General features: G+C 62.0%; 1 protein-coding gene across 1 annotated transcript; it reads right to left on the reverse strand.

Annotated features, from left to right (window-relative positions):
* Window positions 1-28: 28 nt before the first annotated feature.
* Window positions 29-13475, reverse strand: PYGL (glycogen phosphorylase L). The gene is made up of 20 exons (XM_063333827.1): window positions 13134-13475; window positions 11531-11632; window positions 8649-8727; window positions 8269-8372; window positions 7004-7135; window positions 6173-6284; window positions 5998-6080; window positions 4836-4979; window positions 4559-4651; window positions 4142-4288; window positions 3377-3540; window positions 3156-3270; window positions 2919-3020; window positions 2680-2827; window positions 2508-2566; window positions 2042-2183; window positions 1670-1877; window positions 1456-1590; window positions 839-905; window positions 29-632 (listed from the first exon to the last, which is right to left on the reverse strand). The coding sequence occupies exons 1-20, from the start codon at window positions 13374-13376 to the stop codon at window positions 444-446; spliced, it is 2568 nt and encodes an 855-aa protein (XP_063189897.1). The 5' UTR covers window positions 13377-13475; the 3' UTR covers window positions 29-443.
* Window positions 13476-14672: the final 1197 nt, after the last annotated feature.

The following is a 14672-nucleotide window of genomic DNA, read 5'->3' on the forward strand; positions in this document are numbered from 1 at the left end:
GTGATGGGGTACACGAGCCTGATTGCAAACACCCCTTAACTCCACCCCCCCCAAAACACTGATGCCTTGGGGCTGGCGAGAGCTGCACCCCCCCAAGTCCTGCTTCAGCGTCGCCCGCCAGGGCTCAGAGAGCTGGGGCCAGCTGTGCTTCCCCCCTCACCGTCGTGCACTGAGCCCCAGCAGCTCCCCCTCCGCCCTCTCTCTTTCTCCGTCAGCGGAGAAATTTATGCCCTAATTTTAGGCCCTTTGGCCCCCAAGGGCACTTTTATTTTTAGCACCTATGCAAGCAACCGGGTGATGTGTTTTCGCTTTCCAAATGACACTTACGTTATAAAAATCCCCCCCCTTCCCCATCCGTAGGAAAGCCAGCGGCAGCAACACAGAGACTAGACAGCAGAGACAATTTTACAGCGCACGTGCCCACGGCCCCCAGCTCCATGTCCCTACGCCGCCGTGCCGTTGGGGGTCTTGTCCTCGACCGCATCCCGGGGCTCGTTGGGTGGTGGGATCTTCAGGTCGGAGGGTTCCACGTGCCAGATGTCCCGGGCATATTCCTTAATGGTGCGGTCGCTGGAGAACTTGCCGGCCGCCGCGATGTTCCTGATGACCATCTTGGTCCATGCCTTGGAGTTCTGCAAGGAGAGTGGTGGGATGCTGCGGCCAGACTTGCACCCATGGGTGCCATAGTGGTCGCGAAAGCGGCTTTCAACCAGGGACCCCCTGCAGCAGCACAGCCGGGAGGCCATCTACATACACAGCCCCACCAGATCCCTTTCTCTGGATGGGATGTTGTGCCCCCATCGCAGCTCCCCAGCCTTGTCCCCCTGCTGGTACTCACCAGGTACAGCTCGCTGACCTTCTCCTGGCATTTCACATAAGCCTCGTAGTCTGCAAAGACTTTAAACCTGCATCGGTGGAGAAAGGGGGAGTCAGTGACAGCAGAAACGCGTGTGTGGGAGTGCGGTGGTGGCCAGTGGCTGCGGGGCATGGGGCTCCAGCTGCCAGATCTGGGGCTTCCTCCAACACAAACGCTTTGGAGGAATTCATCCTCCCCAAGCCCAGGAGCTGCGTCCCGGGCTGGACAGGTGCCTCAGGAGGGCACATCCTGCATCAGTTCACCGGGAAAACATCTCCCGCTGCAAATGCCCGTGGCTGCTTAGTGCTCTGGCCAAGAAAGCCTTTGAGATACCCTAGAAGCAGCTATCACCTGGCAAGGGCTGTGCACCCAAACGTGTCTCGGCCTTAATGTACCCCAGGCTTTAATGTGGCAAGCGTGAAATGCTGTACACGGAGAACCTCTTGTACCCGTGGAGCATCAATTGCTCTTCCACATGCACAACATCAGGGCCAGAAGATGGGACCTTATCAGCCCGCGGGTGGACAGTTGGTGCACAGGCACCAGGAGTTTGGTGGAGAGACCCAACCCAGGGGGGTGGATGACATCCCAGGCCTCACCGGTCATGGTGGAAGAGCATGTTGACCACGTCTTTGAAGAGGTCGGGCTCCTTTGGGGAGAAGAAGCCACTTTCAATCTGGTCAACAGCTTGCTGCAACTCAGGGAGCTCATTGTAGTATTTCTGGGCGTTGTACCTGGTGGGGAAGGGTTGGTATGAGACGGTGCTGCTAAAGCTGCCCGTGGCAGCACCCCCAGGGCATACCCAGCCCTCACCCTTCCCTATCCAGCTCCGCAACGTCCTCCACCCTCATGCCAAAGATGAACAGGTTTTCCTCTCCAGCCTCCTCAGCCATTTCCACGTTGGCTCCATCCATGGTGCCGATGGTCAGAGCCCCGTTCAGCATGAACTTCATGTTCCCTGTACCCGATGCCTCGGTGCCCGCCGTGGAGATCTGCTCCGACAGGTCGGTAGCAGGGATCACTGCCAACAAAACACACCGACACAAAGGGCTCATGGTGACCAGATTTGGGCTTGTATCAGGCCGAAGGATGTTAGATCTGCTGCCTCACAATGATGGAGCCATGGGCTGGTGGACAGCCATGGGGCAGACATCCCCTCCCCACAGCGTGCCCCACGTGGGCTACCTTTCTCTGCCAGCGAGACCCTGTAGTTCTCTAGGAAGATGACCTTCAGCTTGCTCCCCACAACAGGGTCGTTGTTCACCACATGAGCCACAGCGTTAATGAGCTTGATGATCATTTTAGCCATGTGATACCCTGGGGCAGCCTAGGAGAAAAGCCACAGGTGAGCCCGGAGGGGTGGTGCCAGGGGCAGGTGAGGATGACCCAGCTTCCACATGCCCAGGGAAGCACTGGCTCAGCCCTGATCCCATCCCTCATCGAACTCGTGTTGTGCCTCCAAGTTTTTGTGGGCTTGCATGCCCAAGGTTCTGGCAGGAGAACCTTGCTTGGGTTGAAGCCAACAAGTGCTGCCTCAGGGCTTCCCAGAGGCCTTCAGGGACACAACCCCATAAGAACATCTGCACCCAAATCCCCTAGGCCATCTTCAAGGACTTCCTCCAAAACGCCCAAAACTCCTGGCCCAACTTGCCTTGCCCCCGATGATCACTGTCCTCGGCACAAACAGCTTTGCAGGATCCCTCCTGATGACTGGAGAAGACAGCAGCGTGGTGTCACCCTCTGTTTTGGCTGCAGCCCCGGGGGAAAGGGATGCTCGTGCACTCCCAGGGCAGCCTGTCCCCTCGGGGCATGCGGTAGCTTACGGTTGTACATGGTGATGATGTGGAGGCAGTTCATCAGCTGCCGCTTGTACTCGTGGATCCTCTTCACGTGCACGTCGAACATGGAGGAAGGGTTGATCTTCACCTTGTACTCCTTCTCCAGGTAGAGCGCGAACTTCACCTTGTTCTCCTGGGCAAGGGCAGGGACCGTTGTCAGCCCCCGGCCTGTGCTCCCCCGGCCTGTGTCCCGCCCCCCACCTCCCCCTGCCTACACCCCTCACCTGCTTCACTTTGGCCACCTCCCGGATGAAGAGGTCGTCGTCCACAAACTCATGCAGCTTTGTCAGCTGGCTCAGGTCCCGCACGTAGTCCTCCCCGATTTTCTGCAACAGGAGCACGGGCACTTGCTGACCATGGGGGATGGGGATGGCCACCTTCATCAGGCAATGCTGCTCCCGCCCGGCAAGGAGGAGTGGGGGGACTCAGGTGACTCGGGAAAGGTTGGGGGCCAGCGTTACCTCTGCGATGAGCTCTGCCAGCCCCGGGTTGCAGAGCAGGAGCCAGCGCCGCGGGGTGATGCCGTTGGTCTTGTTCTGAAACTTCTCCGGCTCCAGCGCTGCAAAGTCCTCGAAGCTGCGAGGATGAGGAGGGGACGGCTTCAGGCTCGCCCACCTGGGGGCACCACCACCACTTCCAAGCCAAAGGTGACCCCACCACCACCTCCCTCCCCCATGCTTACACTTGCGTCTTGACTATTTCGGAGTGGATTTTCGCCACGCCGTTGACAGCGTGGGAGCCGACGATGCAGAGGTGGGCCATGTTGATCCTCTTGGTGCCTCCCTCCTCTATCAGGGACATCCTCCGCAGCCGGTCCATGTCGTTAGGGAAGAGGGACGCGATGTGCTGCCGGTGGAGGCCGGAGAGGTGGTGAGCGGTGCTGGCATTTAGCTATGTCCCACACCATGGCTCCCAAAGAGGGTGCCACAGCGATGTCCCCAGTGCATTCAACACCAGCCAGAGGGGTGGCTTTTACTTCAGAGTGAGGGTGCAAATCCCCTCCAAAGGGTGCCCTTCCCCAGCATGGACATCTCTGGACAGGACGCCCCAAGCCCCCAAAGAGAGGGGCTTGTGGACACACGCTTGGCCAGCGAGGCCGTTTTGGCAAAAGCCTTGTGCTGCCAAACCCGGAGGCCAAACCACCATCTCCTTTGTACCCTCAACCTCATCCTTCTCCAGGATAAATTTAGCACTTGGAGAGCAAAGAAATGCCAACAGGTAAGTCCCTGGAGCAACCAGTGAAGCCTTTAGAACAGCCACTAACTGTGGGATGGCGATACACTGGTGGGAAGGGCGTTCCTACACACCAGCCTCCCAAAATAGCAGCCAGAACTACCCAGTCACGCACCCGACATCATCCCTTTGTGCATCCCCCTGATCCCGACAGCACAATGTGTGTCCCGACAGCACAACGTCCCCCTCTCCAGAGCCACACCAAGGCACTTACATCCAGGTGTCTCTGATTGATCTCGTAGATGATCTGCAGGTGTCTGGGGAGCAGCTTCTCCACCAGGTCCACCGGCCAGCGCTCCAGGGCTTCGGGGAGCACTGTGTGGTTGGTGTAGGCGAAGGTCCTCTTGGTGATGTCCCAGGCCTGCCGGGGAGGTGGCGGGGGTGGGGGGGAGCTGGTGCTGAGTGGCCAGGGTGGAGGCAGCCCCAGGTGGGTGCCAGCACCCACGTGTGGTCCTCCCACCATGACCTGCAGCATGGCCGAGCCGGCTCCTCCAAGTCCATACCGGTTAAACCCAACCCAACTGCTCCCCATCGCTCCCCAGGCCACCAGCAGCTACAAAACTGGTTCCCCAGCTCCTCCGCTGCGGGTGCAGGTGGAGGGGGCCCAGGGGCCAGGTCGGGTTCTCCTTACCGTGTTCCATGGCAGCTTCTCGATATCCACAAAAATCCTCATCAGCTCAGGGATGGCCATGGCGGGGTGCGTGTCATTCAGCTGGATGGCAACCTGTGGGGAGAGCAGGGGTGGCACATGGGGGACGTGTGGGGGGCATGCGGGCATCCCACCGCGCAAGCCAGCCAGGCACAGGCACCCACGGAGGGTCCACAGAACCCCTCCAGCCCCTGGGTGCGCATCTGGGAGGCATCGAAACGAGCTCCAAGGCACATGTCAGAGCAACCCTGGCTTGTACCTGGTCAGGGAAGGAATCAAACACGGTTCGGACACTGTCCGTGCTCCCGAATTTGGATGCTTTGAAGCGACGTATGATGTCCTGGAGGGTGGCAGCCACGACGAAGTACTCCTGCTTCAGCCGCAGCTCCTTCCCCTCGAAGAACTGTGAGCAGAGGAGCGGGACACTGCAGGGTGGCACCGCCGGGGACCCATCCACCACAGTGTGACTTCCCCAGTGCTTCCCCCAGCCCCGGTGCCGGCAGCAGCTCTAACTCCAACATCTTCTCACTTTCCAGATTCCACTACCAGGGTTTGAGATGTGCTGGTACAAACAGAGGTGTAAATCCGCTCCCCCGCAAAGCATTGTCAAAACCTGTTCTCCCTGGTTTGAATGTTTCAGCCGCGAGGAAAGGTACCAGGGCAACGGGAAAGGACTGTAACACCTAGGAGCTATTTCTAAGACATGAATTAAAACCCCCATTCAAGCAGCACAAAACATCAACCCACTGGTCTGCCAGGAGGACCCGCAGGAAGCGACCTCACCGCGGGAGCTGCGGAGCCCCCAGCTCTCCTCACCAGCTGGGAAGGCTGGAGTAGGATTTTATATAGGGAAAAAAAAACCCAACCCACCGGGGCCAGCCCAAAACAGGCTGCAGAGCAAGGAGAGCCGCTCTCTGCCTTCTTCCCCAGCTCCGCAGCTTGTTTTTTAGCCAGGGAAGGGCTGTACCTCCCACTGCACCTCCGTGCCTGCCAGCGTGCAGCACGGCAGGGACACCCGCAAGAGCTTTGGGGTGTTAAAGGGCAATTTGAGGCGCAAACTCCGGTGCCAGGGCTGCAAGGGAAATGTCAGCAGCGTTCACCAGTTCGCCTTCATGTTCTAGTCTGAGACTCAAGGAACATTTCTGCAGCAGGACGTGCTCACCCCCTTCCCCTCACTCCTTCCCCTCGCCGTGCTGAGCACCGGATTTGCCTGGGAGCGAGCCCGTCTCCGCTGCAGCCCCAGGCAGCGCTGGCGAGAGGCAGCAATCCCCACCCAAGCACTACAGGCAGCTTCAAACACAACCTAAAGCATCTCTGCAACATCCTGGGGCGAGGGGCCGCTCCACTTCACGCCCCGCCTGCGCAACCTTTAGCCACCCCCAAAAGCGGGGACATCCCCCCAGCTTTGCGTCGTGACTCACGTTGTCGTTGGGGTAGAGGACGCGGGATATGTTCTCCGCCAGGTTTCTGTCCAGCACGGCCTGGATGTAGTCTCCGACGTTGACTGGGAAAGAGCAGAGGGGTAAGGTGGGTGTGGGACCCCCCCTCCGCCGCCTCTGCCCCGTCCCGGGTGGCACCCCACCAGCACCCACTTACAGTCCCGCAGGTTGAAGTCGTTGGGTGCCCGAGCCGACCACAGGCGCATGGTGTTGACGGTGTTGTTCATGTACCCGGGCACGGGGGTATCGTAGGGCAGCGCCAGCACCACCTAGGACATCGGCAGGGCAGCTGGAGCCAGGCTGTGCCCCCGGCTGGCGTCCCGCCACCCCCCTGCCATCCCACACACCCTCCCGCAGGAGTGAACTCGGGGTTGCATCCACCTTCACAGGGTGACATGCATGGGGACGTGCTTGGTACCCCCCAGCCCCTGCCCCGGGGACACCCCAGCTCCCCCGGGTCTGTCTGGTGGCTGGTGCTCACCAGAAGCTCTCAGGGGATGGAGAGAGGCTTGAGAGGGTCAGGAGAACCTTAATTTAAGCTGTCATGCCGGGCTGCGCATTGCAACGCAGACCTGCTGGGGGTACTTGAGGGCATAGAATGGTTTGGGTTGGAAGGGACCTTTAAAGATCAATCCACGATCCCATGGGCAGGAACACCTCCCACCAGACCAGGTTGCTCCAAACCCCGTCCAGCCTGGCCTTGAACCCCTCCAGGGATGGGGCAGCCACAGCTTCTCTGGGCAACCTGGGCCAGGGGCTCACCACCCTCACAGCCAAGAATTTCAGAGGTTGGCTGCCCCCATCCCTATGTCCATCTCCTCCCCAGTTTCCTCCACTGCTGCCTCTTCCACACCAGCAAAGGAGCCGCACCAGTGCAACCCTCCCCAGCAGGACCCACGCCTGGGTCTCTGCCCCAGCGAGAGCCCCCCAGGCGATGGGACAAGCCACACGCATGGGGAGTTCCCCACACGCCGGCCCCAGCCCATACCTGGGTGTCAACCCACTTGGCACCGGTGGCACCATGCTCCACCCGGCCGTAGAAGTGCACAGGCAGCATGTACTCGGGACGGGCTTTCTCCCAGGGGTTGCCGTGCCGGAGCCAGTCATCCGCTTCTTCCACCTGCCAGAGGGAGGGAGAGCGGTGACGGGGCGACCCAGCCCCAGGGACCTCCCTGGGTAGCGCCACGTGGAGGATGGCCGGGAAAGGCTCTGGCTGCTCGTGGTAAAGGGGATGATGCTTCAGACCCTGCCCTAAACCTGGATTTCAGCGCTCCAAGACTGGAGGCAGGGCCCTGACCACCCTGAATCCCAGGGGGCATCCCTGCTGGAGGGGCGATGGATGGGGACAAGGAGGTGGGGATGCCCCCTTAGTTAGAGTTTCAATCTCAGCCTACAGGCTGGCTAACGAAGCAGGCTCATTCCCTACCCCGACAGGGCTGCAACAGGGGAGACCCTGGGTGAGACACCGCCTTTGGCACAGCCAGGTCACAGCGCTGGGTGGCAGGGACATTGCGCGAGGGCTGGGGGGAGACCAGCCCCATTAAGACGCAGCAGCCGGGGAATGCGATTTCACAGTGCCGGCTGTAGGTACAGCTTTTGGGAGATGCTCGCAGGGGCCCACCGGGTGTTTGGGGTTATCTCCCACCAAGGGTTTTGCCGACCCACGCCACATTTCCCATCGCATTTACGAAACAGCCCCTTCCACCCTCTGATGCTTTAACCCTGGCGTCCAGCAGCAGAAGCCAGGCTGAGGGAGAGGGGCTGGATCTGGTCTCCCCCGGACTTCCCCCCACCATCCCCACCTGGCCAGGAGCAGGGATGTGACATGGGCAGGCTTCCGCACAAGCCCCGCTCAGGAGGAGAGGCTGTCACGCTGATGATTCATGGCTTTTTGCTAATTAACGGGGAGGATCCGCTCCCCCCTCCACACTGCTGCACCGGGCCACTAACGGGCTGGAGTGGGAACTGTGACGGATCCCCAGCTCCGCATGCTGGAGCCAGCCAGGATGAAGGATGAGCACCCCCACCACAGGGAGGGATGCTGTGTGCTCGCACTGATTTAAGAGGTTTAAACTCGTTGGAGAAAACATCTGACAAGTTTTAAATATCGCAGCACCAACTCCGGCTCCAGCAGTCTCTGAGCTACGGGAGCGCATCTGTACGCCCCGATCTCGGCCAGACCTAAGTGGGAGGCTGGACTGGGGGCTTCGGCTGTGCCGGGGGAAGAAAAGGGCTGCACGCCTCTGTCCATACCTGCCACCCGTCCCGGATCTTCTGGTTGAAGATGCCGTACTCATAGCGGATGCCGTAGCCGTAGGCTGCCAGCCCCAGCGTGGCCATGGAGTCGAGGAAGCAGGCTGGAGGGAGCGAGAAGAGTGGTGAGCTGCACTTCCACCACGAGTCCTCCTCCCCCATGGAGAGCCTGTGGCTGCAAGCAGCTACCCCGCAGGGCCACGAGCCAGGGCCACCGGCCGCCACCGCTCACTTGCCAGCCCCCCAGCACCTCTCCCGCTGTGCAAGGAAAGGCTGGAACAATAACCCCCCCGCCAGGGTTAGGTACCCCCTGCAGTGGATGCAAAGGCTCTAGGGTGCCACCACCCAGGCGAGACCCTTTTTTGGGGAGACTCACTCACCGGCAAGCCTGCCGAGACCGCCGTTGCCAAGACCGGCATCCTCCTCGATTTCCTCCAGCTCTTCCATGTCCAGCCCAAGCTACAGATGAGAAGGAGAAGGTGATGGGCTGGGGGCTCTCAGGCTGCCCAGCCCTATGGGGGGAGGCACTGCTGGCACACACCCCTGAGTGCTGCTCAATGCCCGCCACCGCCGTCCCCCCGTGCAGGTGGGCTCCAGGAGGGGTGGAAAGGCATCCAAGCCTGCAAGACTCATCCCTGCAGGTGGGACGCTGTGATTTGCACCCAAAGCAGCCCCTCTCCCCTTCCACTGCCGCTCCACATTGTGACAGGGACCAGCTGTGGTGTTTAAGTCACTCCACCAGCCTTTACAAGGGACACATGTGACATGGTTTGGGTGGGAAGGGATCTTAAAGACCATCCAGTGCCACCCCCTGCCCTGGGCAGGGACACCTCCCACCAGACCAGGTTGCTCCAAGCCCCGTCCAACCTGGCCTTGAACACCTCCAGGGATGGGGCAGCCACAGCTTCTCTGGGCAACCTGGGCCAGGGGCTCACCACCCTCACAGCCAAGAATTTCTTCCTCACATCTCACCTAAATCTCCCCTCTTCCAGTTTAATACTATTCCCCCTCGTCCCATGGCTCCCCTCCCTGATCCAGAGTCCCTCCCCAGCTTTCCTGGAGCCCCTTTAGGGACTGGAAGGGGCTGGAAGGTCTCCGCGGAGCCTTTTCTTCTCCAGGCTGAACCCCCCCAGCTCTCTCAGCCTGTCCTCCCAGCAGAGGGGCTCCAGCCCTCCCAGCATCTCCATGATCCAGCATGTGGGTGGCTTTCCACCTTGCCGTGGACAAGCTCTTGGGGGTGCCCCCACACAGGCATAACCAGGGAGCTGCTCTCGTGGACCCAGACATTTCCTGCAGGTCTCCCAGGGATCATTCCCTCCCTCCACACCCCAGCGCCCTGTTCCTGCTCCCCTAGCACCCCCCCGTCCCTGGGGCAGGCACCCCCATGCCCATCCCCCTGGCTCCAGGCATCGCCCTTTAGCAGAGACGCCCAGAGAAGCAGCTACACCACTTTTAGGAGGAAATTTAAAAGTTTCCAGCCTGGGATGCTGTGGGAAGAAGAGGTTTTGCCTATGCAAAGCTCCCCGGGGCAGCTCAGTGGGAAACAACACGGTGCCTTGTTAAGGCTGAGCCACCTTTTCCCGTGGAAACCCCTCAGTCTGACATCCCCGCCCCAATGTCCCATGGTCACAGCAAGCGGGGACGGCTCCAGTCCCAGCGCCACCCTCGCGGGAGGGCAGGACCCTGCACCGCTCCTGTGTAAGCGGGCAGCGGCTTCTCCCGAACTGGCCGGACACAAACACCAGCACCGGTGGCAGCCTCGCCGGTGTTCCGTGGCACCGGGCTGCACAGCTCCGAATTTCACCAACAGCCCCGAATGTCTACAGAAACATCTTAAATGACTTATATTATGCCAAGCCTCTTATTTTAGAAAGATTTGGCATTTACGTCCCGGGGGGGCCCCAGCGTAGGCAGTAAGGAGGATTTCCCCTCCAGAGCTTTACCTGCCATGGCTGCAAAACAAGATTTCCAAATGACCTCGCACCTTCCGCGTCCCCGGGGCTGCCACCGGCAAGCATCCCCGGCTCTCCCCCTCTGCCCTGGCCCCGCTGCCCTCGCTGCCAGGTGGACAGATAAAAATATAACTTCCTCTCCTTTGAATGCGTTTGCTCAAAAGCTGCTCCAGCTGTTGTGCGACCCCAGCCACGCACCGTGGTGTTGGTCACGAGGGATGGAAGCGCAGGGCCCGGGGGAAGCAGCCACCCCAAAACCTTTGATAACCCAAGTGCCACACGGTGCCAGCGTCACGCCGGGGTTGAGTTAGGACAAGGTTTTAATCCCCTCTGCCACTGATGATAGCTATTAACGGCCTCGTCTATACAACCAGGAGCTTCCCTGCAGGTTACAGGCTTGGCCTCGGTTGATGAGAAACTCAACACGAGCCGGCACCGTGCGCTGGCAGCCCAGAAAGTCCCCTGCATCCCCAGGAGCGTGGGCAGCAGGGTGAGGGGGGGGATTCTGCCCCTCTGCTCTGGGGAGACCCCCCTGCAGTGCTGCCTCCAGCGCTGGGGCACCAACAGCAGAAGGACACGGAGCTGTTGGAGCGGGGCCAGAGGAGGCCCCGGAGATGCTGGGAGGGCTGGAGCCCCTCTGCTGTGAGGACAGGCTGAGAGAGCTGGGGGGGTTCAGCCTGGAGAAGAGAAGGCTCCGCGGAGACCTTCCAGCCCCTTCCAGTCCCTAAAGGGGCTCCAGGAAAGCTGGGGAGGGACTCTGGATCAGGGAGGGGAGCCATGGGACGAGGGGGAGTGGTTTTAAACTGAAAGAGGGGAGATTTAGATGAGATGTGAGGAAGAAATTCTTGGCTGTGAGGGTGGTGGGCCCCTGGCCCAGGTTGCCCAGAGAGGTGGGAGATGCCCTGTCCCTGGGAGCATTCCAAGCCAGGTTGGACGGGGCTTGGAGCAACCTGGTCTGGTGGGAGGTGTCCCTGCCCAGGGCAGGGGGTGGCACTGGATGGTCTTTAAGGTTCCTTCCAACCCCAACCATTCTCTGATGCTACGACCTTCCATCTCACCGGTACTCGGCAGCACCCTGCCGCATCCCTCGGTACACAGCCGCCGGGCTGGGCAGCCCCGACAGGCTGCAAGCACTGGCTGCAGCCCCAGGCCTTTCCAGAGCTGGTTCTGGAGCAGCATTTTCCTGCTAAGGCATCGCCTGCGGCTCGGGGAGCGTTTTGCAGCCAACGTGATAAAACACGAACATCTCCAGGAGCCAGAGAGCACGGAGCCTCCCGGTCTGGGTCCCCGCCAACCCCTGGGATGCTCACCTGGTAGACGGCTTCGTCGCAGGCATTCTGCAGCCCCAGGTTAATCATGGTGTTCTGCAGCGTCCGCCCCATGTAAAACTCCAGGGAGAGGTAGTAAATTCTCTGAAAGAGAAAACCATCCCCTCGTCACCTTCTCCAGGGCTGGAGGAGGCTCCCCTGGACCCCAGAAGCTGGTATTGGGCGTTACCTCAAAACAAGATGGGAAAAACCCTGACGCTCAACACAGCAGGGTGGTTTGCACCGGGAATTCGAGGGCTGGGGCTCCTTGGAGGTGGCCGTGCCCCGCAGCCCCCGCCCCGCTCTCCCACCGTTGCTATTTCCCAAGCCGGGAAGAGGGGAACGCCGAGGCCGTTTTGTTTGGAGAAGCCCCGTCCGAGAGCAGGGCGAGCCCTGGGAGGGTGACCCCGAGCATGCCGGCGGCAGTACAAAGTTAAACTTTAAAGAGGAGCCGTTTCCTAACGTCACCCCGATCTGCAAAGCAACCGGAAAACCCAGCAAGCCACCATGGCCAGGCGCAGGCGGCGACAGCCTTGGGGACACAGGCTTCCTCCGCTGTCCCCGGGGGGCTCGGGAGCACGTAGCTGACAGGATGGGTGCAGGATGCGGCCAGTAACACTGAGGCTTGTGTAAGCCGCTGCCCGGCGTCAGCACCGGCAGGTTTTAAGGAAGGATTTAGGCTGGAGGACATCGCTGACTTGACAGGTTCCCCCAGGACCTGCGCGGGAGCAGGGCGATGGCAACCCACAGCGACGGGGTGCACTGGGAGGGATCTGTTGGGCTTACTGGTTTGGTCCCAGCAGAGCTGGAGGCAGCAGCACCGGGCAGACGGGACCCAGCGTGGCTCAGCTGTACCAAAGAGCCTTCAAATTCAAGCCCTGGAAGAGCCTCATCTCTTTTTTTTTCCTTCCCCCTACATGACAGAGCGGGAGGGTTGAGCTACCAGGGCCTGGCATGGTCCCAGAAGGTGTTGGCAGGGCCACCCTCCCAGGGAGAAAATTGGAGGTGACGGGGCCGTCCAGGTGTCAGGAGGGGATTATTCCTTAATCCTGCGGCAGCCAGAGCCCCGGCGCAGGACAGAAGCTCCTGCACAAACCGGACTTTTCCCCCCGCCCCCCGGCTCGGGATGGTGGTCTGGAACAAGACCTGCTTGTGGCTGGCTCCAGCTTCGTTTAAGCCCTTTGACTAATTGCCCTTAGAAGGCTTTGTGGCTGCTTTGGGCAGACCGCACCCACGCCAGCGCCGCGGGACAACACACGCTGTCCCCATGCCCTGCGCCCCGCTGCTCTGTTTGTTTTGCAAAGCAAAGGACAGTGGCCTCGCTTGTGAAAGTCCAGTCCCCCGCCCCACGCTTGGCAAACTTAGTGGGGGAAATATCCCCAATCCCAAGAAAAACCGAGCCCCCCCCCCGTTTTCTGTGCGTTCACAGAGGGAGGGTTTGCACCCGAAGGGCTTACGGTGGTTGTGCAAATTCCCACCCCAGCCATAACGCAAAGACCCACTTTGGGGAAGCCAAAGGGGGGCTCCCGCCACCCTCCACCCCCTCCCCTGCAAGGAGGGGTGTCCCGTGTGTCGTGTCCCCCCCCCAGCATCCCCCGGCTCCCACCTTGGGGTCCTTCTCATAGTAGTACTGCTGGGTGCGGATCCAGCGGCCCACCAGGTGGTCCCGCACGGTGTGGGCCAGGGCGAAGTAGTAGTCGCGGGGGGTGGCCACATTGCGGTCCTTGACCAGGGTGAAGTGGAGGTGGCGGTTGAAGCCCCGCTTCAGCTCGGCCACGCTCTCGGCGCCCACGATCCCGCGGATGCTGATCTGCTTTCGCCGCTCCTGGTCCGACAGCGGCCGCGACATCGCGGCGGGGCTGCAGGGCACACGGGGACGGGGTGGGACACACACACACACACACACACACACAGACCGCCGCGGCGGGGATGGGCACCGGGTTCCGCCTCCGCCCCGGGGCCGAGCTACCGGCGGGACGGGGAGGGGACGCGGAGGGGCCGCCCACGCGTGGGGCGGGAGCGGAGCCCCGTCACCCGGCGGGGGGGAGCGGGGGGGGTGTCCGAGGCGGCGTCCCAGGGACTGCCACCCGGGGCTACGACAAGGCGGGGTGCCCCCGGGGGCGCGACAAGGGGAGGGGGGTGTGTGTGCCCCGGGGACCGCCACCCGGGGCTGCGACAAGGGGAGGGGGGGGGTGTGTGCCCCGGGGACTGCCACCCGGGGGCGCGACAAGGGGGAGCGGGGGGGGTGTCCCGGGGACCGCCACCCGGGGCTGCGACAAGGGAAGGGTAGAAAAGGGGGGGTGTCCCGGGGACCGCCACCCGGGGGCGCGACAAGGGGGGCTACAGAGCGGAGAGACCCCAGGAAGGTGCAAAGGGGGTACCCCGGGGGCCGTCAGCCATGGGTGCGACAAGGGGGAGGGTGTCCTGGGGATAACCGCCTTGGGGATGCACACGCCTCGGGGAGGGTACAAAGAGGGGAGTACCCTGAGGACCCCCACCCCCAGGGATGCACAGAGGGGCATGCAAAAGGCGGGGGGGGGGGGGGATACAAAGTGGGGAGACCCCAGGAAGGTGCAATGGGGGTACCCTGAGGACTTCCACCCCGGGCATGCACAAAGGGGTGGGTACCAAGGGGGGCTACCCCGGGGACCGCTACCCGGCGATGCACAAAAGAGGTGGGGGGGGAGAAAGAGGGGGTATCCTGGGGACCGCCACCCCGGGGGGTGCACAGAGGGGCGGGTACAAAGAGGGGGGCACCCTGGGAAAAGCCACCCGGGGGTGCGCAAAGGGGAAGGACAAAGCGGGGAGGTCCCAGGAAGGTACAAAGGGGGGGTGCCCTGGGGACCCCCACCCCGGGGCAAAGGTTTGGGGGGGGGGGGGCCTACCCTGAGTTTGCACAGGAAGCCGGGGGGCGAGCACGGGTCTTTCCCCCCCACCAGGAGCACCTGCACCGGACGGGGCGGAGCGGTCTCGGGAGGGGCCACCCCCCCCACCCGGCATTTCTGGGGCGGTGGCGGCGGGGGGAGCGCGGAGCCGCCCCCGCAGGGCCCCGCCCCGGGCCGTGCCGGGCGCCGCGCAAGGGCCCCCCCCGCCGGGCACGGAGGGAAATGCCGCTCCCACGGCCCAGGCGGAAAGTGTCAGGATC

The sequence above is a fragment of the Chroicocephalus ridibundus genome, chromosome 4 (assembly GCF_963924245.1).
Source record: "Chroicocephalus ridibundus chromosome 4, bChrRid1.1, whole genome shotgun sequence".
Taxonomy (NCBI): Eukaryota; Metazoa; Chordata; class Aves; order Charadriiformes; family Laridae; genus Chroicocephalus; species Chroicocephalus ridibundus.

Coding starts and splice junctions, on each gene's coding strand:
- PYGL (XM_063333827.1), bottom strand. CDS start 13,376: ATGTCGCGGCCGCTGTCGGACCAGGAGCGGCGAAAGCAGATCAGCATC. Junction 6,285..7,003: donor CCAAGTGGGTTGACACCCAG/GTATGGGCTGGG, acceptor CCGATGTCCTAG/GTGGTGCTGGCGCTGCCCTA. Junction 3,021..3,155: donor TGGCAGAGCTCATCGCAGAG/GTAACGCTGGCC, acceptor CTCCTGTTGCAG/AAAATCGGGGAGGACTACGT.